The 24024-nt window shown below is 43.4% G+C and overlaps 1 protein-coding gene across 3 annotated transcripts in view; it reads left to right on the top strand.

The window, feature by feature from the left end:
* Positions 1 to 24024, top strand: part of INPP5A (inositol polyphosphate-5-phosphatase A) — a 181365-nt gene that overhangs the window by 142469 nt on the left and 14872 nt on the right. For all 3 annotated transcript variants that reach the window (XM_063162928.1, XM_063162929.1, XM_063162930.1), the window contains exons 10-12: positions 6357 to 6452; positions 6785 to 6859; positions 18162 to 18235. In XM_063162928.1, coding sequence (XP_063018998.1) covers positions 6357 to 6452; positions 6785 to 6859; positions 18162 to 18235 — 245 coding nt within the window. The remainder of the gene's footprint in view (positions 1 to 6356; positions 6453 to 6784; positions 6860 to 18161; positions 18236 to 24024) is intronic.

The following is a 24024-nucleotide window of genomic DNA, read 5'->3' as shown; positions in this document are numbered from 1 at the left end:
TACAAAATTACTTAGACGGACGGACAGGAGGAGGGAAGGGATTTTTCTGGCAGATTGTTTCCAAGTTCCGATCTTGTAGTGCTGTGGACTTACCTGGATCTGATCAAAGTCCTGAATCCATATTATTGATATCTGATGTCAGCAAGTGAATTTAAACTGAAGCCTAGGAAAGTGAATGGGGAGCCCTTTACCTTTGTCCACAGAGACCCTGCGCAGTTCTGTGTCCTGATTCACACAGGTGCCAGACAGCTCCAGGTAAATTGTTTGTGAATCACCATGTAGATGCTTTGCTGAACTCTGGCTTGAGATCCTAGTCAGGAAAATGAAACAGGAGAGTACAAAAAGAATGTGCAACCTGACCAGAGAGACAGAGAGAAAATAAGAAGGTAAACAGCATGCAGGGGAATATGGAAAAGGACTTCTAGCTTGATTTGTAAACTTGGAGAATCTGAGAGGCAGAGACTTCTTGCAATTAATTCAGATTCTTTTCTGAAGAAGAGAATTTAAAAGAGCCATAATTGCCACCAGCTGTTGGCACTGGGCAAAGCTGCTGAGGCAGAGCCACAGTCGGGGACCTCAGGGCTGTCTCCAGAGCTGGAGAAGGGCCGGCTGTGCCCCTGACACAGGACACTGAGCCAGCTGTTCCAGCTGTGAGCCGGCCATTCCAGCGCCCATCCCTGCCCGGGCCCGGGTCTGCAGCAGCATGCTGTGCTGAGCCTGGCCTGCTGCCTGCCGAGCAAACAGGCACAGGGATGACTCTGCAGGAGCCGGGTGGTGCCTGGGCAGTGCCAGGGCAGGGAGGCCATGCAGGCTCTCGGCTCACTCAGCACTGTGCCTGGAAAGCAAACAGGAAAGGTTTAGCATTGCCTGGTGACATGCCGTGGTAACCTTGTCGTGAATTATCTCAGTTTCTGGACAAGAAGATGCATCTTATAATTAACCTAGTGTTGCTGTGAAATAGAGACCAAAGTAAGGCAGATTGTTTCCAGCAGGGATCATCTGTTTTAGGGAGACAGGAGATCTCTGGGACAATGGGAGCATGAGGATAGTGTTTTGGTGCTGACTTTTTGGTCACAGACACCACCCAAAGAAGCATTTTAAAGTACCCCAGAATATCCCTGTGCCACAGTTGAGTAGGGGAGCTGCATGGAAGGGACCACAGCTGCCATAGGTCCCGGTCAGCTCCTGGGCCAGGCGCGCACAGGGTGGCATTGGTGCCTCTCTGACCTGCCCGTGAGGGTGAATCAGTCCCGACAGGGCACTGGCAGCAGGGCCACGTCGGTGGCAGTGGGGTGCCCTCGGCAGAGGGGCCCTACACGGGGCACTGAGCAGTGCCACCGGCCAGGGCAGGGCACCGGCTCCGCTGGGAGCATCCAAAGAGAAAGAATTTTATTGGTACTTCACGTGGATTCTCATTAATACTTGTTTGTGTTTGTTCTTTATTCAGCTAACACTTACGTCACTGCTGAGTTCAGTTCCTGCTGCTGGAAAGTGTAGTAGCTGTTCTGGGATATTATTGCTATTTGCACACAGTTAAAGTTAACACAAGGTAATATATAGTCTAAAGGATATTTTTTTCAATAGAAGTGTATGTCCTCTCAGACAGGGTTTGGTTGCTGTACCCTGCAGATTGAGCCCTGGGATGCCCTTGATTTTTGCAGCAGCTGTGAAGCCAAAAACCTCTGTGGCTGTGAAAAATTGGCTATAATAAGCCTCCATTTCAATGGGAAGGTGCAGTTTAAAAAGCACAGTGTTACCTGTCCCATAGCTAAATGCACAACTCTCATTGACTCAGAAAGTTTTGTGTAACTTTGTTTTTCTCACTTGCAAATTTTAATTCTCTGACATCATTTGACTTTGGGAATTTGCTGCTGTTATATTCCCAATATCCAGGAAATCATGTCATCTCCTCAAAGCTAAGGAGGAGCCCAAACAAGACAGATGCTTCAGTTATTCCCAAAGTAGCAAATTTTTTACCTTGCTGATTATTTCAAATACAATTTGCATCCAGATTATAATAATTTTTAAAAAATATTATCCTGGTTTAATAAGTGTCAGATTGATTTTGGGTCTTGAGCAGCATTTCAGTAGTATTTCACTTTCATAATTAGATGATACATGTATGTCTGTCTTTTCTGTCATTTCAGAATCCACAGAGTATTTAACTGAAAAAAGTTAAATATCTTAAATCTAGATTATTTGGTTGCTCATGTGCTCAGGACCTTATTTCAATTAGCTCCTGTCAGGAATCTTCACTCTGAACTTCTCTCCTAGCATTCACAGCCATGAGCACATCTGTGTCAATCTGTGCAGCTTGCTGCAAATTCCAGCGGCAGCTATTGCTGAACTCTTTTATTGTAAAGGAACAATGTATATATTCTGTTTTCTCTTCTGTTTTTTAAGAAGAATTCAAAATGATAATAAGTCCTGAGTATTCAAATAGTAGAGAACAATAATGCACATCTTTAGCATCAGTGGACAGATGCAGCAGGACAGGTTGAGTCTGTGGGTGTGTAAATATCCCCTTTTGGGGGGTTTCCCTCCCACCCCCCAAAAATTATTGAGGGACTCACGAGCATGTAATAGCTCACACATCAGGAGGTGGACTCAGAGTCTAAGGTGTGGAATCAATGAAAAATGAGCTGCAGTTTCCAGCCAAGCAGGAGGCAGCAGTGCAGACCACAGCTGCTGACAGTGTTCCCATGTACACACCATATAAAGTGTATGTTATAGACTGTTGTGTGTTTTATCTATATAACAATCGTTTTAATGCCTGGATCCCATTTACTCTAAGTATGAAGAAATGCAGTCTTACACACTATGATTTGTGGTGTATATGGGAGAGCAGAAGGTGTGTTATGCTGTAAATCAACAGTGTAATTCTGAGAATTGCCGAGTTTAGAAGTAGTTTCAGATTTGTCTCTTGTAAATATAAAAACCATTTCCTCCTAGCTTTGTGTAACAGGATGTTGTTATTACATTCCAAGGCCGTTGTCAGGAAAGTTGTTACTGTGTTTTGCAATTCAGTACACATAAGTTATCGCAAAGGGCTATTTCAGAAGTGCTACAAAGCATCTACCTGTGTGTAGTATGGGAAAACAGGAATAAGATATGGCTGTGTTTGCTCGGGAAAGGCTGGCTACTGAGCTCTCTCTCAGCTCTGAATACAGCCCTTCTGCAAGCTTTTTAACCAAGTCTTGTTTCCAAAGAAAAAAAAAGATGTTTTTTTAAAAAGAAGTTATGTCGAGTTATGATATCTGATTTCACTTTTGCTGCCCTTGTAAAAATATACCTTTGAGGGAATACCCAGCAAGAACAGTGAGTTTTCATAGCATTTTGATTTTCTTTGCTAGCAACAAAAAATCCCTTCATAAGCAGGCTTGCCTAAAAAGGCACATGATCCTGAAAGTTTTCTGCTTGGGTGACTACGACTGTGCAGAAATTGAAAGGAGGAGAAAAAAAGGAGTGCCTCCAGCTTGTATAAGAAATGAACCTTTGCCCAATCACTTTTGTCTGTGAATAAGGTAACTTTTTGTGTGTGTGAAATTTGAAAGCAATAAGGTATGTGGGTCCTTTCTCTGTATTGGTTCTCAAGAGTCGATCGCAGGGTTTTTCTTTTGGAGCCGGCCTGACGTTGTGAGATAAAGCAGCTCAGGGAAAAAAATGTTCTCAAGCAGATGCCTTTAAGAGACAGAAATCATGAATTTGTTGAATTGCAACCACTCTGGGGGTGGCTACAATGACTTTTTGACAGTGACAGTAACTCTGCCGTGTCTTTTCGAGCCCTTCTTTGGCCCATTCACTCTGGAAAGCTGCTTAAGCGCACTTAAGCGCATTAGCATTTGGATGCTCGGGGACCGTATTGACCCTCATTTGGAAAGTTTAAATGAGTGAAAGATGGAGCGATTTGTTAGAGCTTTTGAAACCAGCTTTAGAGAGCTGCGGGTTTTCCGCTCTGGTTTGTTCGGGTGCTTGTTCTAATCTGGTGTGCTGTTTGAAGGGACCAGACTGATTTGTGACACATGAGCCCAAAGCCTCTTTTTTTGGGCTTGACCCGATTATCTGCTCTGTGCTCTGAATTTCAATCGCGGGCGGGAGGGAGCGAGGTGGGGAACGGCTCGCTGCTGGGTGTCCTCGCTGGCTCCTGCAGATGGCCAAGGGCCGTGCGTGTGCAGCAGACAAAGGCACCGTGCCTGCCTTGCTGCGGGGAGCAAACAGGTGGGGCCGGTGCTGGAAAGGGCCAGGTAAGGAGGTGCGGCTCCCACGGCGGCCCAGCACGGCGCTGCTCCTGCCAGGCAGGGCGGCGTTCAGCCAGGTGTTAGCGCGCTTCTCGCAGGCTTCAGAGAAGCCTCCTGGAGCCCTGCGGAGGAGATGCAGCGCTCAGAGCAGCCCCTGCCTGCGCCCGTGGGGCAGCGCTCCTGGTGCCGGCGAACCCTGCGATGGCACGCACCTGCAGCCGTGCTGTGTTCTGGGCTAAACCCGGAGTCAGACACACGCGGCACTGCTTCTGGGGACGGAGGAAACAGTCGGGAAAAGTTCATCAGAAATGGACGTCATTTTTTCAGTGAGATGGGGAATCAACACCTGTTTAATTCACAAACTTGTAAGAAAAATAACAAGATTTGTGGGTTTTTACCAAATCCCGTTTAAGTTACTTGTTAAAAATGAAAGCACTCAACTTGATGCTTTTTATCTGTACTGTGCCCATAGGCAAGGGCCTTCATCAAGGATCGAATTTTTATCAAATGAGAGCAAAATGTCCATTGGCAGATTGTTCCCATTCTGGCACTGAGATCCTCAGCTGAGATCTTAATTATTTGGAAGCAGATGGATTTTTGTTTAAATACATGTTTGGCATGAATTCCTGCCTTCAGGAGAAGGCAAGAATGGGGAAAGCAGAAGTGAGCTGTACTTCATAGTGTTGTGTCTGGTACACACTGCACCTCTGATAATGAGTCCAAATATAAGTGTTTCTGTCTGTGAGAGATAGAAGCATGTAGTAGGATGTGAAAGTCTGTACCACAGAACATAAGGTCTATACCACAGAACATATTTATTTTACAAATTAACATTATGCAAAATGAAAACCTTTTGTCTGGTTATTATGAAAAGGAATGGGATGAGCACCTCATTCCTTGTTACCTCTTTACCTCGTTACTTCTCCTTGACTCATTAACTTTCTTTAACAGAAAACACTTTTCTTAGCAACCTCTAGCAGAATGATTCAGGAAGGTCTTTGCCAGTATGTGCATCCCTGTCTGTGCACAGATCCTGTCAGCAGCGTGTGCCTCAGCAGCAGCCATGGATGTTGAGTTGCCTCCAGGTGTGGGGACACGTCTGTCTTTGAACAGTGCCCAGCTTGAACAATTTCCTCAGTTCTGCTTTCTGACTTTCCTTGTGGTTCCCAGCAGCCAGGCAGAGGGCACGGGTGGCTCTGCACAGCAGCCAGCAGTCTCTTGCCCAGGCACTTCACAAAATGTGCCCAGTAAGATGGAGATGCCTCCATTTCAAAGCACTTGACATACTTAAAGCTTTGCTAACTGCTTTGCTAAAAGCTCTGGGTTTTTACCTGTTGCCATGCGGTGGAGCCAACCCTTTGAGCAGTCCGTTTCATGTTATTCCCCACTGCCTGTGGAACCGGGTCCCAGCCAGGCCAGCGGCCAATGGACCAAGGCCCAACACTTCCGTGGAAATTCATACTGTGCCTGATATAAAGTTGTTCATCTGTGTTCGTCTGTGCCTGATAAAATGTTGGTTCATAACATGTTTTAGGCACCCAGTCCTCAAAATATCCAGGGACATGATGTCTCTTAGTTAAAAGAGGGAAATTGCTATGCAAAGTAAATTGTGAAAATTGCTGTCAGATTGTGTAAGCATTTCTCGGACTTGCAAAGTGTACTTGTAACATGAATTTATAGGCAGATGTTTTTTCAAACAAGGGTTAACTCGCAGAACTGTAGTGTCAATGTGGTTATCAGCTCTTAAGAATCAGCACAAAACCTGGTCATTATCTGTAAGCAGTGGTTTGGAGGATGTTTGCAAGTAATGTGTGATACAGAGTACAGTGATACCTGTGAAAGAACCTGTCTACATAGTACAAGCTGAATGACTATTTGCCTTTCCTGATTGATATTTTCTTAATATTGCCCGTTTCTCTTCAAGTGGTAATTCAGTTTATTGTTTCAAGTCCATTATTAGTGGAAGTGACTTAAATTAGCAATGCTTTGTATTTTGACCTACAGCAAGTTATATTTGATGGGGGGCATTGAAGATACATCTGTTGATAATGTTCGGTTAAATCTGGTCTTCTGTTGCATATAAGCTTGTTTCCCTTTCTCCCCTTATGTTTTTCTTAGACACTGTGTGCAAAGGCCACGATGCAGACCATCCGGGCAGCTGACACAAATGAAGTAGTCAAGCTAATATTTCGTGAATCTGATAATGACCGAAAGGTAAACAACTTAATGCCCTTGGCACCCCAGTGTAAATAGAAACAGTGTTGAATGTTCATTTTCTTTTCTACAAAGCATGAATATAGTTGTTCCAAACTGATAATGTAAAGGGAGGGGAGGATATAGATTGTCACACCTAATGCTCAGTTAATTGGATCTGTTTAGGTGATTGCCAGCCAAGCAAATGGGCAAGCTGACAAGGGGCTTTGGACATGTGGAAATGTGTGGTTTTAAAGGGCCGCATGTCTCTGAAAGGGTCACTGCCAGCAGCTGGGTGTTGAGTTACTGAGTCCAAGAGCTTTGCTGACCTTTCTCCCTATTTTTTTATTTAGGTTATGCTGCAATTAGAAAAGAAGCTCTTTGACTATTTTAATCAAGACGTATTTAGAGACAACAATGGCACTGCGGTAAGTTCGTTTCTAAACCCATTCAAAGGAGTAAGTTGGGAACTCACATACAAATTGCATTTCTCTAACCAGCCCTTTATCCTTATCACCCCTCCTGTCTGCAGAATGGGAAGAGATAATTCAGCCAACACAATAACTGCTCTAGATTTCCTCACCACTTAGCCAGTTCTTTTGTGTACAGATTCCTAACTTTGGCATGTTTACCTTCTTTTTTATACAAATATATTGTAAATTAAATGTACACAACAATTCACTTTTCTTGTCTGTCCTCTAGTCTGCATTTCTTCAAGCATCCTGTTTTTCTTCCTAGCTCCTCATTGTGCATCACACAGTAACTTAGGAAAAGCCCTTAAATGCAAAGCCCATCTGAAAATACCTGGCTCTTCTAAGTCTACAAAAATATACTAGAAACACAAGAGTAAGTAGAATAGCAATCTCAAGCTCTGAAGCAGACTGTCACTATTTGGACAAGCATGCAGGGCTTCCCAAGAGGATTAAGCAGACAGGGGACACTAACACTCTGATTTGTAATAAGGAATCTGATTTTTATGTGGAGAGGGGCATCATAGTTTCTTTAATGTGATTTTATTTCAAATGGTAACCACTTCATTTTGGAAAAGCTGTGTATCACTGCTTGCAGCTTTCTCCATTTCATGCAGGGTTCCTAGGGGTTATGTGTCCAAGGGAAGACAGAGAGGGCCCTCATCCCCACCTCCCAGTTTAGCTGCACTCTGAACCACTCACAGGGCACATGGCTGCTTGGTGCCCAGGGATGGGCTGAGCAGAGGATCCCTGGTTCTCCACCTCTCTCCTCTTTTCCCCTGCCTGCAGCTCATTCTCTCACTGCTCAGAGAGCCAGGCTGTTGGAGGGCTGTCGGCAGGGCTCTAGGATATGGAGGGCAGCTGAAGCCTCTCTGATTTTAAGTTGGCTTCACCTGAGAGATTGATTTCATGTGAGAATCTGAGATTTCACTCATTTGTTGAGGTCAGAAGGGTTTGATGAGTAAGACCCATGACGGGTGAAGATCTGATTCCCCTTCTGGCCTTTGCTGCTGTCCCACAGCGTGGCCTGTGTGCTCACTCCAGAGGTCCCTCTGTGGTACCTTCAGATGCAGTTACTGTCAGAGCAGCTTGGGTGCTTTGGTTTCATTTACAAGGTGAATGCATCCTCAGGAAATGCCTAATGTTTCTTTCACTGATGTTTTGCAGTTTTGGGGACATTTAATTCAAAGCAGTAAGTCTCTTCCCAATTCCTTTTCCCATATTAATCACATTCCTGTCTCAAATTTTTCCTCTGTGTATATAATTATTATAACTTTTCCAGTTTTTTTTAAACAACTCAGGTATTTGTCATTTGTGTTTTCCCCCGGTGCATTCCTGAAGCTGTGTAAAGCTGTTCTTGGTGCTTGTTTGGCTTGTCCCAGTGGTATTTTGGATGGCTGCTGCTTGATTTGCATGCAGGGCTGTGGGGTGTGAAGGTACAGGCAGAATCCCACTTAAACACATTCCATTTCAAAATCAGTAGTCATTTCTTTCATGCGTCAAGAAGTGGGAAATCTTCCAGATCAAACATGGAGGAAAGAGATAAACGATATAATGAGCCATTGGAGATAATCTAATCTTCATGGTCTAGTTAAACACGCAGCGCCATGATCACTAAAAACAAACTACCTATCTAAAACGATAAATGTCTCTGTGCCGAATTCAACCCAAAAAATCCATCGCATCCTTCATCAACCGCCGGTCTTGTACCGGCCTGACAGAAATTTAATTCAAGCTGGCTCCTGAAAATAATTATTGTATTTTAAGAGTAGTAATCATTGGTCGGGACATGATTGAATGTGTCCATGCCTATTGACTTTTTCTATGATTTATAGCTTTGTGCAGTCGATATTCCCATCGAAATTGTATAATTAATTATAAGTGGGGCTGTCAGGTCTGCAGGATGGAGTGACCTGATGAGTATTTGGGAAGATTAAATTTTCCTTAGCTGTACCAATGCAAGGCTTGGGAATTTTCACAGCACTGGGGCTGTTGGATAAAGATGTTTTCTGTGTGTTTAGCAACTGCTTTAGCTCAAAATCCATTGATTTTTCAGAGGGTATTTTTTTATCAGTGCTGTGTCTCTTCAGTTACATAGGAATGTTTACGGATGTGACAAGGCCTGACAAATATTTATTATCAACAGGCTACTTTTTCATTGTCCATACACAGTTATTCTTTCCTTTTTACGTTGTAATCAGCAAAAAGAATCATAATATATATTTATAAAAATGATTATTTTTAATGAAAAATCTGATATAGATACAAATCACCTATTTAACAGAAATTCAGTTTGAAATGCATACTGTAATCTGTCGGGTCTAATTTTCCCAAACTAATCTGTAGCTTATTCAGACTTAGCTGTCGCTTATTCCAAAGTTGGCTTAGCAATTACCAATATTGATTACCCCAGAGTGCAATGACTGTTCTGTATCATTGTGTTTCAGAAAGAAACACCCAGATTTACCCAGTTGCGTGGTGATAGGAAAAAAGATAAAGCCTGTTTGAAAGCAGGTGTTGCAGTAATGCAGAGCAGGTTTGTTATTTGATTATATTCTGAATTGTGCGTTGGAGTTGTGGCGCGTCCAGCAGAGCAGGGTGCGAGTCCGTGGCACACGGAGCTGCGCTGTGGGTGCGTGGGCAGGGTGGGCACTGAGAGGCGTGGGCAGGAGGGGCTGCAGCGCGCACAGTTCCCCTTTGGCACCAGACAGGTCACAGTCAGGTGGTTGTTTTTCAGTGAGCAAAAGCTCAGCATTTCTGCCCTGGAGGGCAGGACACAGTCGGGCTGTGCTGATGGGTTCCACGGTGTCATCCTGGGCTTGGCCATGAGTGGTGGCAAAGCACAGATGGGGCTTCTGTTCTGGAGTGGTGACAGATGAGGGCTCCCACCCGTGCCCAGGGGCAGCAGCCCTGGCCAGCAGCCGCCGCCGTGCCCGTCCCTGCTCTGAGGCCAGCAGGGGCAGAGGTGCCCTGGAGCCCTGCGCGGACTCCTGCGGGCTGAGGTGGCTCTGGCTCACCAGCATGGCACTCACACAAAACACAGTTGCAGCTTTGCATTTTCAGCCCTTAAGGGGTAACAATCAGCCATGCTGGTGCTTCCAGAAGAGGGACAGGGGCTTCTTGAATAAGCCTACACTTTTACCAGATATTTGGAGATGCTTTAATTGTTTGTGATAGATCAGCCTATAAGTGAGGCTTTTTCAAAAGGAGTTCTCTGTTAATTTCAAAACAATCAAAAGAAAAGAAAGCCAAGTGTAATTATGTAATGAAAAAATATAATCAGGTTATTGACTTATATCAAAGAACCACAAACTAAATTGTATTTCTTCAGTAGTCCATTAAATAAATATGTAGTCAGAATGTAAAAACCTGTAATGACTACAGAGGAACGATTTAATCATCAGGAATCATTTTATAATCTTTAACTGCAGTTAGAAGTGAGGAATGGTACCTACATTCCTGTCTTTCCTATGATCTATATTAAAGAATCAATCCAGGCAGAAGCTAATGCACTGTCCTTAGGATTTGGGCCACAACTGTGTAGTAAAAGTGATCAGTGAATTAATTGTCTTAAGAGTGAAACCTGATGATATTCCTGCTAAAATCATGATCTCTTTTTTCTATTGATCTTTGTGGAACGGGTGGCTGGTAGTGAGGCTGTGCTTGCCCTGGTGTCCCTGCTGCCCCTGCTGTCCCTGGTGTCCCAGCCCCACAGGCACAGAGCCTGTGTCCCTCTGGCCTTTGGGCTGCTCGGGGGCACCAGGATTGGCCAGGGGTGCTGCTGCCTGCAGCTCCAGCATTGCCAGAGGGTTCAGGGGGCCCTGGTGGGGTTCCAGCCTTCATTCCAACCAGAGCCAAGAGTGTTATGCTGAAAGACCCAGTGATTCCAAGCCTGGATTTTCGTGGAATGGAAGTGATTCTATTTCTTATTTTAATTGTGCAGCAGCTCTCCTGGTGCAGAGGACAAACAGTGAACTCTTATGGAGATTATGTTCTGACTCAGTTTCCCTTCACAGAATAAATTCCCTTTATTCTGTGTCTGTTCAGCCTCAAGAGAAAATTATAATGTGCTCTCAGTGCAGATTGAGTTAAAGGTCTTGTTTTCCCTCTGAGAAGTAGTGATTTAAGGTGAGGTGTTATCATGCTAGTTAACTCAGAGATGTTATTGCAAACAGTACAGGCAAACATACTTTTAAATTTTAAGCAATATATTTGGGGGGGTTCTGCGTGTATTCCCAGGAAATCCTGAAATGATACACAAATTGAGCAGAAATATATAGTCCACAAGGGACCTCTATTAAGATTTTTGTGAGAATATGTATGCTTATGAAGATTAAGGATCTGGCGTCACTGAAAATGTATTAATCAACAGACAAGATATAGCACAATGCACTCTTCCCAATGGCCTTGGCTCTGACCCTTTTAAAGATAATGGGAATACTGTCCACTAGGAACTAGATTAGGACGATCAAGTGCATTTCATCAGGGTATGACTTGAACCATGATCCCAGAGGTGAAAAGGCAGAGGTTTATCCACTGAGCCAACCAGCCCCTGTCCAGATAAAATCTTGAATATGATGTATAAGGGCAAATTAGGATAGAGAAAGGAAATTGATTGCTTAGGACCATTGCTTCCTCAAACTGGTCATAAGGAAATCCTGTCTATCCTGGAACTGCTTCTTTTATTTAACATAGTCTTCTGAGATGCCTGATTTTCATAAAGTATTAATAGGAAAATGGCTTCATGCTCTGCATCTTTATTCAGAAGCAGCATTCTTGTGTTTAGAATTGCATTTGCTTAAATGAGTGAGTAGTTGATATGCCACTGGATAAACTGCAAAATGAGAGATAGGAAATACTACAAATAAATTGTTCTCACTAGCAAAACATAAATGCAAATCCAGATTGCACAAACAAGTCAATCCAGATGTGTTGGGTTAGCTGTTGCAAGCTTCAAATAGATTAATTATTCTGGTGTAAAATTTGTGCATAGCACAAAGTTACAAATATTATTTCATGACCTTTTCTCCCACCCTGTTCTATACAGCTGCTGGATAATTCAAGTGTACTGTGATATATTTATTTTTTTAGGCATTGGCTCTTGTTTAAGTCTGGCCCTAAGAGTAGGTTCAGCATCTGTATTTGCACTCTGTGATCCAGCCTGTAGTATGATCTGCTAATGTGTTTTGGCCCTTTTTAACCTGTGTGACGTGGAAGAGGATATCCAGGGAAGCGACGTTTGCACCCGCATTCCAGTCCCCAAGTTTGTGGATCTCACCATCATCCCTTACAGTTAATATTTGTGCACACAAGCACCATACCAAAACTGCCACATCTTGCCCGAAGTCTGTGGCAAGCCAAATAAGAATAGAAAGGTGTTTAATTGTTTTCTCACCATCTCTGTACAGTAGCTCAATCCTCTTGTGTTCTCCAGGTACCCCTGATAACCTCCCAGATGAATGTCTGCATGCACAAAAGATTGCACACAGAAAAGCAAATACTAAGTTTAACTTGAGAAGTTACTGAGGACACTCATTCAAAAGGACAGCTAGAGATGGGAGTGGGGTACCCAGCTGCAAGGATGGAGAGGTGGGCTCTGGTCCCTCTCTGGGGCCCGAGTGAGAAAAATTTCATAGTCGTTCCTCAAGAAAATTCCATTTTTAACCACTCTACAAGTAATACTAAAACTGTATTCTCCATATTTCATGCTTTTGCCAAATTGCAGCTCACAAGTAACTGTGTAACAGGATGGGGGTTTGGACTCCCAAGTGGGACAAACTAATGTTTCACAGTAACAGATATATTAAGTTTAATGAAATAATCCATGGAGTGTGTCATATTTGCAAGTAGGATATTACTAATTAAAGTCTTTCAGTTTTAAAGACAGCATCCACTCAGTCATTCCTGACGTTTTGAAGGAGCTTTGTCACAAGCTGTTATGCACAGTGTATGAATTATTGCAATAATATTTAGTGTCTGTCCCAGAAAAGTTGTGAAAAGTCAATTTGCATGAATACATTTTCCAGAGTCAACTTTCTTTTAATTTGACATAAGCACTGGAATCCCAGGAGAGTGAGCAGCAAAATGCAGTTTTCCCATGAGAGCGTGTAAAGGTGTGGAAGCCCAGGCTTCATCTGTGTCAGTGCTTTTGGCTTCTTCGCTAGTTTATCTTTACATATGCTCCAGTCTTCTCATTGAGAGCTAATTCCTAAGTAGCACAGCAGGTTCTGATTTCTGATGTGCTTTTTTTCAAGTAACAGAAGTCTCACAGGATGGGACCTGGATTCTCTGCTGCAGGTTGCAGAACAGGGGGTGGCTGAGCCCTGGGAGCTGTTAGCAGGGTGTTGGACAGCTCATCCACACCAGTCATGTCAGCCCTACCGTGCTGTGCCTCACCCCCCTAATGCTGAGAACAATTCCTTGGTGCCGTTTCTCTGTGGCCACAGATCCACATTCCTCTGTGTGCCACGGACCCACATCTATGTGGGTGTTTGTGATTTGACAGCACTGCCATTCAGGATACGTGGATATGTGCAGAAATACAATATTATACACAACCAGCATAAATGGTAAATTTATATTCAGTGATTTGGGGTTTTTTTCTGTGAAACATGATTTTAAAGACTGACAATGAGAGAAAGAAGATTCGGATTCAAAATATGTAGTAATATAGATAATTTTAGATAGTCTTTGTTAGAGAAAGAAGTAGCTTTATATCAGGCAGAGTTATGTACAGCATTTTCATGGGTAAGTGGGAAGGATCAGCGTTTCCACAGGCTTTTACCTGAAGTCAGTAGACTGCTGAATCAGTTTCTAAATAATTTACTTGGACTGGAAAGATGGATAAAATTACTGTCTTTCCAAAGTCTCTCGGAAAAAAATGTGTGCTCCACAAGACTGGCAAAGGAGGTTACAGTGACCAGGGTCCACATGTTTTAATTCTCTGAGGTCACTTCTGTATGCTCATCTCCTCTTTTTGGTCTGAAACTTCATTTCCCTTTCACAGCTGTGAATTCTCTTGTGGGCCCTGCGGATGGATTTGATAAATGCTGCTAATATCACCTCCTGATCTACCAGTGCTCTGACTTTGGTCTGTAGGTCTTGATGAGTAATTGCCGTTGTTCTACTCCAATGACTGAATTAAGTTGCCCTGTTTGAAGGGGTTCATACGTGTGTGATTTTAGCCAAGGTGGCCCATTGCAGTGTACCCAATAGATGCTGACCTTTTACCAGTGCTTTAAATTGAAGTAAGCAGAACCTCGGTTGCTGCAACTGCCTAGACTCTCTTAGAACCCTTTGATTACTGTGAAGCTGCATAATGTAGGAATTTAGAATTTTGTGCTTTGCTTTCTCTTCCACCCCAGCACATAAATGCATGTTTCAGCATTGCCAAGAAAAAGGGACCAAAAAGTGAGACTCCCTTCAGCAGGTTTTGCAGAATACACAGCACCCTGGAAAGCCTGCAGTCCTGATAATCCCTCTAGGAGGTGATGGGCACTGCATCTGACACAGCTATCAGTCCTGAAAGCTTTTAATTCTCCTCAAAATAAATAGGAAATATCCTTTACTGCAAATGCAGTCATTCCTACACATACTGTGTGGCTGCATTCCCAGCAGGGAGGGTCACAGTGGGTAGTAGCTGTAGTAGCTAACTGTTGATACACTGGATGGAGGGATGGATGGAGGGATGGATGATGGATGGAGGGATGGATGGAGGGATGGATGGATGGACGGATGGATGATGGATGGATGGACGGATGGGTGGACGGATGGATGGACGGATGGATGGATGGATGGATGGATGGATGGATGGATGGATGGATGGATGGATGGATGGATGGATGGATGGATGGATGGATGGAGGGATGGATGGATGGATGGATGGATGGATGGATGGATGGATGGATGGATGGATGGATGGATGGATGGATGGATGGATGGATGGATGGATGGATAGTGTTTTCATTCAGGTGCTCATCAGACATTCCCGTTGGGCTGGTCACTGGACATTGTAGAGCAAATATCTTGATGTAATATCATCAACTTGGTGTTGGAGCAGATATATAATTCTGGAATGGTCTGCCAGTCACAGCATTTTAAAATCTCTGTGTAATTGCTCAAATTACCACAGCATGTCATGTAACACCTTAAAGATTGGTTCCTAAAGATGATCTTATTATGAATAAATTAAATAGAACAATATATTGCTTTCTGGCATTTGAACTTTTTTTTTATTTTGTTATTTTTAAGGCATTTAGAGTGACAGACATACTCATGTTTCCTGTTCCAGCAATGACATTATTCACAGTGGTGATTGGTGTACAGTATGGAAATGAGTGAGCAGCTTGTGGTGAAATTGCCATGAAAGGAGTATGTTCCAGGTGGGGTTTTTTAGAGACTATGTTAGATGCTTTAAAAGTAAAGGCAATATCCTGTGAAATTCTGACTGCTCCTCAGTATCATCTTGCCCATGTTAATTTTCATAAATTTTCTGTCACGCCAGGTTGCTCCAGGCACCCATGCACCTGTAAAGCAGATAGAATTGACTGATGCCCATGTCAGGCCCTGTGCCTTCTTTTAACTAAAGTTGCTTTTAGGGCAAATGGCATTTGTAATTCACTGTGACAAGGTTAGTGAACACCTTGCCTTTGCAACAAAAATCTTGCATTTTGAGATTACAGGCTTAAATGAGAATGCTGCAAGTGCTTTTCACACCAAAAAATAATACTTAAAACATGGTCTTCTGCTGAAAAGAATAACTGCAGTTTTCTCAAAGTGCACCGTTCAGGTTTTCATCATCTCTTCTGTTGCTCTCCTGGCTGCCTGCAGTGCTGCCAGGTAAATGCAGAGAGTTGTAGGGGGTTCCCTGAGTACACAGATAACCTGTCCTTGCCCTTGCAGGAGCCACCAGGTGTCTGTCTGCACACTCCTGGACGTGTTTGGACTGAAGGTTACACGTGCTGTAACAGTCACTTAATAACTAGGAAAAAATAATTTATAAAAGTTCGTTATTATTTAATATATGGCAGGAAGTAAAGGCTTTTGCAAATAATCCAGTAAAAATATTTGGTTGTTTTACATGTCATGATGAATCCTTCACCATGAGCATTCCCTAAATCCTTCTAGGCACCTAGCTGGGCTTTGGCTTCAGGTTGAAGCTGTCGCTTTACCTGGGGAAACTTGGGAAACTGGCAGCACAGAACACAATGCTGTCTTGTTCCTGTTATCTGCCAGCAGTGTCAGCAGCTCATCTGCGTGGCACAGACACTGCGTACACAACTGCAGCAAACAAACACAGCAGAAACTTCTGTGGATGATAATGCACGTCCAAATGCTTAGTCCTTTAAACCCCAGGCCTCACTGAGTTTGCAAATATCATCATAGCTAGAACAATCTGAATGTATAAAATTTTGAAAATGTGAGTTGGTATGAGAGGACAATGCATCTATTGAACTTTGCCAACCCTTGGGATGCCCATGAGTAATTTATACCATTGTGTTCTGTGGAGCATTGTTCTTTCATTCAGTCCTCACAGTTTAACACTTCAGAAACAGCCTTTGTCCTGACACCTCCCCTTCCCTACTCTGAGCAGTTTACTTGGACCAGTAGGAAAAATGTATAGACTTACATTTCAATTAATAGTTTTAACTGGGGATGGCAGCTTGTTTTCCTATCCCAGATTCACACAGGATGGCTGATAGCTCTAAAATGGGGACACACGGAGCAGGAAAGGGATGGTGACATGTGTTTTCATAGCTATTGTCTATGTATTGTGGCTGCCAATCTGTTCTGCTTACTGAAATACAGAATCAGAGCCTGGAAACATTCATGATGATGGAAACATCCATTTATTCTTCAAGTGCATTGAGACCGCTTCAGTTAGACCAGTGAGTGCTGGACCAGTCCAACACTTTTATTATTAGATACATACTGTAAGTTCCCACATAGATATTTCAAAATATTTATCTAAGCATATTGAATTCTCAGGCTTTCAATCAGATGTTAAAACAAGCACAGATTGTCACAGTAATTGGTATTGCAGAATCTTTCCAGCATACTGTCTCACAGAGTTTGGTGTCAAGTGAAATAAAGCAGGGAAAGCTGCCCATCACCTGGCATCTTCGTGTAAAGATACGTGCATATGGCAGGAGAGCCTGGAGAGAGCTGGGTGAGCCGGGCAGAGGGAGCTAATCAGCAGTGCAGGTGGTTCAGGTAGCTGCTTTTCACACAGATAATTAATGTGTACAAGTAGCTGCTAATTGCACATTTCAGGAATGATTTATGAGGTGACAGAGGGGAAAGGGGGACACGATCTAATTTCTTTGGGAACCTCTGCCATTCATACAATGGTATCAGCACAGCTGTGAGATGGGACATGATTAATGAAGGGCGGGCAAACGCCGCCGTGGCGCTCGGAGCCAGGGCCAGCACCGTGGGCATGAGGAGCTTTCTCTTCAGCCTGCAGCTCCCCGGGACGTGGGCTGCACCCCGGCCGGGGCTGGAGTGAGACCCTTTGTGTCCGTCAGAACAGCTACGGGATTAATGGGGACGGTTATCACTGAGTTGGGTTTGCGTTTATCAACAGAGACTCTGGATACTTATTCTTTCTGTAGAGCTCGTGGGGAAAACAAATGTGGCTGGGACTAATATTTATACGAGACATTAAATCTGTTAAGCACCTGCCTGTGTGCTCTGCCTGGGAGCACCCTTTGCCTGCTGTCTCATATCCCTCTGCCTGCTCTCTGCCGTGCACCATCCAGAGCAGGTGCACAGGAACTCGGCTTTGCTGGGGAAGAGTGATGTGCACATTGAGATTGTTGTACCTGTTATCTGCACCAAAGACAATACAGACTGATATGATGCATCTCACTGACATTCTCATGGGCTGGTTTAGCATATCAGTTTGCTGTTCTTTTTTAATGCCAGTCTAGTTTATCTCTGAAGAGACTACTAAGGAAATTTCAAGAAATGTAGCCTTCCTGTGGTGTAAGTGCCCTTATAGGGCAGTGCTGTGAAGAGCCAGTGTTACAACTTTCACTGCGGAAAATGAATGTTTTCAACACTTTTCTCAAGGCACTGTTTATGTATCAAAATAGTCCAGACAGTTTTGCACTGTGTTATAAAAACTATTCTACGAAGGATATACCTCAAGCTGTGTGTGATCATAGTTTTCTTTTATTTCCTTTTATATAACATAGTATTTTTAAATTGCTGCAGTTCAACATTAAAGAGTGAAAGCATTTATTTCTATCTTTTATAGCTTTTAGAATTTGACAGAGAGCTGTCAGTCTTTAAAGACAGATTGTATGAACTGGACATCTCATTTCCTCCCAGGTAAGATTCATATATAATCCATTTATTTAACTAGCTACAACATAATTATTACTTGCACTGTTGGTAAAATGTGAATGTTCCCATATTTATTGCGAAATTATAATTATGTCTGTTCCTTTTATGATTGTTTATTCTCCCCACATCCCCTCCATCACTAATAAACCACATGCCAGTAGTGCTCCATAGCTCATCATGTGGGTTCCGCTGATCCTGTCTTTTATAGCTGCTCTTAAAACAGACCTGGCAGGAATGTGTGCTCAGAGATGTGGAAGGACTTCTAAGCACTGGGCCCAGACCACCTGTTAAATCACGTTATTTACCATAAAGACAGTCTTTGCCTCAAGCTGTTGGAGGACTGCAGTCAGCTGGGGGTGTAGAGCCTACTGCCCTCACTCAGGGAAATCCAAGAGGGGTATCAGGAGTGAGGGCAGGAACTTAGATTCTGCTTGTTCTGTTTCACTAAACATCACATAACTACTTAAGACTGTTAGAATAAATTGGCTGGTTTAATACACATGCATGATTTTAGTCAGAGTGTCCCTGAGGTGTTTTAGCCATGAATGGACAGCTATTGCTATCATACAAAACCAAGCATTTTGCAAATGGCAGTTCTATTTGGGAGAAATCTGTGGAAGATTTGGTGCCATTCTATACATGTATGGTCCCTTTCCAAGAGTGAGGAAGTCAAAGCTCACAGTTGCTTTCAAGGGAAAGAAATACTGCATTCACAAAGAAAAAGTTCAAAAAATAGTAGAAAAGAGGCAGATAAAACTATGCTTTTTATATACTTTCTTGTTAATAGATTTAATATGTTTAAATACTACTATTTTATGCTTCGTGGACAGATAGAAAAGTATGATGTTTTGGCATACACTAAAAAAATTTGGGAAGCTTGCCTTTTGTGATCATAATCTCATTGCTGCTTACCAGCCAGCTGCGATACTGATTTGTACTGATCCCCTGGGACACTGGAAGTATGCACGGAGTTACCACCACTCTAAATTGTCCTTATTGATTGAGTATGATAGCAGACCAGCAGGGTGTGTACGTCCCTGAGCGTGTCTCACTCGTCATGTGTCTGGGCAGGGCAGGTGAAGGTGAGGGGCAGTGAGACAATTTTTATACCATACATACTCTTCTTCTTCATTTCTCCAGCACTAGTGCTTTTGGCCAGAGCAAGGCTTACCAAAAATACATTGTTCCATGAATGGTTTTCAGCTTCTTCAGACTCCATAAGAGCTTTTCAGTGTCATGCTCCCCTCAAGCAGAGATCAGAAATTAGGTGTAAATAGTCTCTGTGTGTTTTAGTTCTGCTCACTCTGTTTCCTTCTCAACAACTAGGTAATAGTAATAATAATAATAAATGGTTAAAAAAATTATATACTGAGAGATGGCATGTATATATAAAGAGCAAACTGGCTTTTTATTAGGATGTTTTTTCACCCATCCCTCCTTGCTTTCTGTGTCATAAGGCATAGGCATTCTATTGCCCATCCTGTGGTCCTTGCATGGCCACAGGCCCAGTAATGTATCTTTATCAGAAATATTTTTAATCATACATAATTTTTGGTGTGTATAAATAATTACTTATATAATACTTCTATGAGATTTATAGTTACAAATTGAATTTGAATCTGTAAATGGAATGGTATTAAGGCAGCACAGCAAATTAAGGTTTCTGCGCATACAAAGGTGTTTCCTCAGAATCTTGACAGACTCTGTGTTACTGCACATTAGCTTCAGGACTTTTTAGTTAACTTTGAATGTGGGAAGGATTGGAGAGCCACTTCTGAGCTCTCCTACAGCCACATCTAAACCTAGCATTTCTGCAGGCATACTTAAGGAACTCAAAACTAATCTGTTGTTCTTCCCCAGTGCAATACTGTAATTTAAAACCAAATGTCTGCTTGATCTGCTGTGAATTCTTCTTCCTGATGTGGGTGACCATCATGATGCAGTGCAGAGGGAGGGGTTCTCAGGTAGTCATCCCTTAGAACCATCTAGGACCAAGCCTTGACTGAGCTCAAGGGTTCCTCCAACCCAAACCATTCCTTCATTTTGTTGTGATTTTATAGCACCGACAGCATCTGCAGGCCTGTCATTTATCTCCTCTCTGTTCAGCATCCCTAAAGCATTTTCCAAACTCATCTTCAATTCTGAGTTCCTTTCAGCTCTTTAATGTATGTGCATAACCCATGCCCGCTCACCACGCTGCATGCCTGTGCCGCGAGGAGCATGCCAGGGATGCAGGGAATGAACTCGCAGGGGAAAGAGGCTCATCCTGCCTGTTCTGGCCCCGGATCTGCCGGTGCTGTGTCCCAGGGCCTCCCACACATTCTGCCCAGGTGCTTGGGGCCTGCAGGGCAGGGGCAGGGGGACAGCCGGGGCCGGGCGTTGCTGGGGCCCTGTCAGAGCCCACCCTTCCCTCACAAACCCTTCCTCTGTCCTGTTCAACGAGAGACCACGTGGCAGCTCTGCTATGTTAGACAACCTGCACAAAATCATTCCAACAGAATATTCCTCAGACATTGTTCACCCACTCCTATATTTTGCAGTCTTTTATTTTATACAGTGAATGTTCATGTTTTCATCTTGTTATCCTCTGTGATCTGGTGTAGCATATAGCAGCCCAAGCCACTGGAGACTAAATACAAGTTAGAATTTTAAACTCTGTAAGCTGTGTCACTCACAGGCTGAAGAGTCTGGTCGTGAGCAAACAGCCCAGCGCGAGGCTGCAAAGGGCTTCGTGGTAGTCAACAATCGCTGCAAAAGGCAGGAGGTGTGAAAAAAAGAAGTAAAAACATTGTAGTGTGTCAATATACAGGTGGGCAATTGTTACCTTTATCACTGCTCTCCATTAATTATTATAATTATTCTTGTAGCTGTTGTATAACAAAGATAGGAGCTGACTTTAGCAAGAGTTCACACCCACATACAAGGTTTGCTCTCAGATAAGGCTGCATGCACAGCAATCTCATGTATTAATCATTCTCTTAAAGTGACCTATTCTTGTTTGTTGTTGAATTAGGCTGTCATGTAATTTACTGGTTGGACATATGTTTGTGTCTTAGATACCCTCTGTGTGATATTTGTCTCAAGCAGACCCTCTGCACTGGCAGTGTCTTGGCTTTTGACGCCTCTGAGCAGGAGACAGGTTGAATCTCATTTACTCTAGGCAGAGTTCCTCATTTGGAATTCTCTCTAACACTGGCTCATTGTTCTGCAAAAATCTTATTTAGTCCATAAAATATTTTTTCTCTACCTTGTATTTTGTCCCATCACCCTTCTCTGTTCTAGGAGGTTGCCCAACGACAAGTGTATTTTTGTGCTCTGATTTACACTGAGCCAGCCAGCTCTGCATGAAACAATGCCCAGAGTGCTCCCTTGTTCCTTCCCTTCTGCAGAGACTGTGGGTGCCAGTGCACAGAGCCCCAGTGTCACCCTTGGGTATGAAATGGAAGGCCAAGATGATGGTTTAGGTGTCAGCAGGCTGCTCTTCCTTTCCAGTGTTCTCACTGCCTCTCTGCGTGTTCTCAGATCACACAGACTGCCTGCTGATGGGGCAGGACAGCACTCCTGAAGAAAATGGGATTCTCATTTCCTAGAACGCCTGCTCAGTAGTGCTGCTGGTCCTGTTGTCTCACAAAAGGGGAGTTAGGCACACAGATGAAAAAGCCCTAGGTTATTTTTGTGCTTGCATTATCAGTTACTTTTATAACACTTTTTTTTTTTTTTTGAAACTAAGAAGTATTTTCTACTGAACAGAAATACTTCAGACTCACTCATGCACTGTAAAACTCCTTCCAGGTATTAGTGAGGTGTCTGAAATCATCCATGGATCTCTCAGCCCCCCAACAAACAAATTCCCACCTGACATGATGCAGTTGTCTGGGTGCTTCCAGCATCTAAGGCTGAAGCACAATTTCCCAGCTGGAAACAGAGAGACAGCTGTCATTTCCTCCAAAGCAATATGAATTTAATTATTACAATGATTTTTCAGACAGATCTTGCCTCCATGGTTCCACTCACATTAAACCAGTGCCACTCTCACCAATTCTCAATTTTCAAATTGAAACAGAGTGTTTCTTTAATTTGTGAGGAACCAGACAGGATTACCCAAGGTCTGGTTTAAGGAATTGTGGCAAAGGGGAAAAGAAAGGACCACAAATGAATTTAAAAAATTTCAAAGAATTACTCTACACCATGTGTAAGGTAAGGACTACAGACCACACTGCCAGCAGAAAATAAATAAAGTATTCTAAAGAGCTCATGGTCCTTGCTGCCAGCCAGGCTGTCCCGTCTGAATGTAGTGCTGAAAAGCCCAGGAGCTTGGAGCTTGAATCCTGACCCATTTCTTCCCTCAGGTTCCCAGGGAGGCATATTCCCAGAAAAGACATCGAGCTGTTCTGGTACAACAAGTCAGCACGGGGTCCTTCCCAACAAGCCAACATTATTCATAATTCCATTTATCCACTTGTAATAGTAGCAGTATTGCATACACTGCGTGAGGTACAGCATTACTGTTATTAAAGCAATAGGGTTCATCACCCAGTGTTCGCTTGCTGAGGCACTGGCATTGCCAAATAATCGGTTTTTGCCAGCTGGGCCTCCCCAGGGCTCTGGGGCCAGAGCAGAGCACAGTGTGCCCCTTGCCATCAGCCGTGTGCCAGCCTCTGCTCCTGGGCAGGTCCTGGCACGGAGCGAGTGCCAGCACGTGTCCTCCTGTCACCAGGGTCTGGCCACAGGGTGCTATGGACACCGTACTGCTGGGTGGCTGTTCTTCACAGAAAGTGCATTGTGCTTTCTGGAAAAAAAATGGGCTCTGGGTTTATTTATATTTTAAATTGAAAAAGGTCCTGCAATGCTGGTGATACAGGAATGCTCACTCTGAGGCATATTACAGACCAGTGTTTTCTAAAGAAGACTGTTAAGCCAAAAAGCAATATGCCCAGCATAAATCTATTTAAAAGGTTCTGATAAAAATACCATGCCATTAACCCTCCTGTTTTGTGTTGTGCCCAGACTCAGGGCTCAAGTCCTGTTTACCCATCCTGCCCTGTGCCGCTGGTTTGCCCGGGTGACCCCCTGTCCCACTGTCACCTTTGACTCCAATTGTTGGTGCTGTCACCATGGTGTCAGCGCAGCCTGTGCAAGCAGCAGCTGGTTAACACAGTGCTCCATAACTGCTGTGTTTGCAGGGCTCTGTTTGCCCTCCTGATCTGGCTGGAGTGAGACACGCACCGTGGCCAGTTGGCTCGCACAGCATCACCGAGGCTTGTTAGTGTTCTGGTACCTGTGAAGCAGATAATCTAATTCAAACACCAGTGTGTCTTACTGCTTAGCTTAGATCTGCTGCCTAAGATGTGCATATGAGGATAAATTACATGGGGTAATTTGTTAGGAAGAGATCTAGGGAACCCAACTCCAACTCTCCCTTTCAGGTTCAGGGAAATAAAAAGTGTTAATTCAATTTTGAGGAAGAAACTAACACTCTGGTAGCTGACAAAAGTTAGATGTCACCCTTTGATTGGTTGAATGGCATTTTGTTGAAATCACACTTACGTACCAGCTCACACTAGTGCTGACTGCAAAATAAAAATATCAAAGTATTTTTATTTATATATTTGGCCTTAAAACTTTCAGAACACCCAAAGGTTGTATTGGCAGTCCACGTTCACCATCCTTTCTTCAGGTAAAAGTATCTTAGACAATCTGAGAGCACATCAGAGCTGAAGGTAAATTGATCCAACATTTTCTCAGAAAATAAGAAAATAGTAAATAATTTCCTG

The sequence above is a fragment of the Melospiza melodia genome, chromosome 9, assembly GCF_035770615.1.
Source record: "Melospiza melodia melodia isolate bMelMel2 chromosome 9, bMelMel2.pri, whole genome shotgun sequence".
NCBI lineage: Eukaryota > Metazoa > Chordata > Aves > Passeriformes > Passerellidae > Melospiza > Melospiza melodia.
The sequence above is the reverse complement of the archived record's forward strand: the minus strand, read 5'-3'. Positions and strand labels throughout refer to the sequence as shown.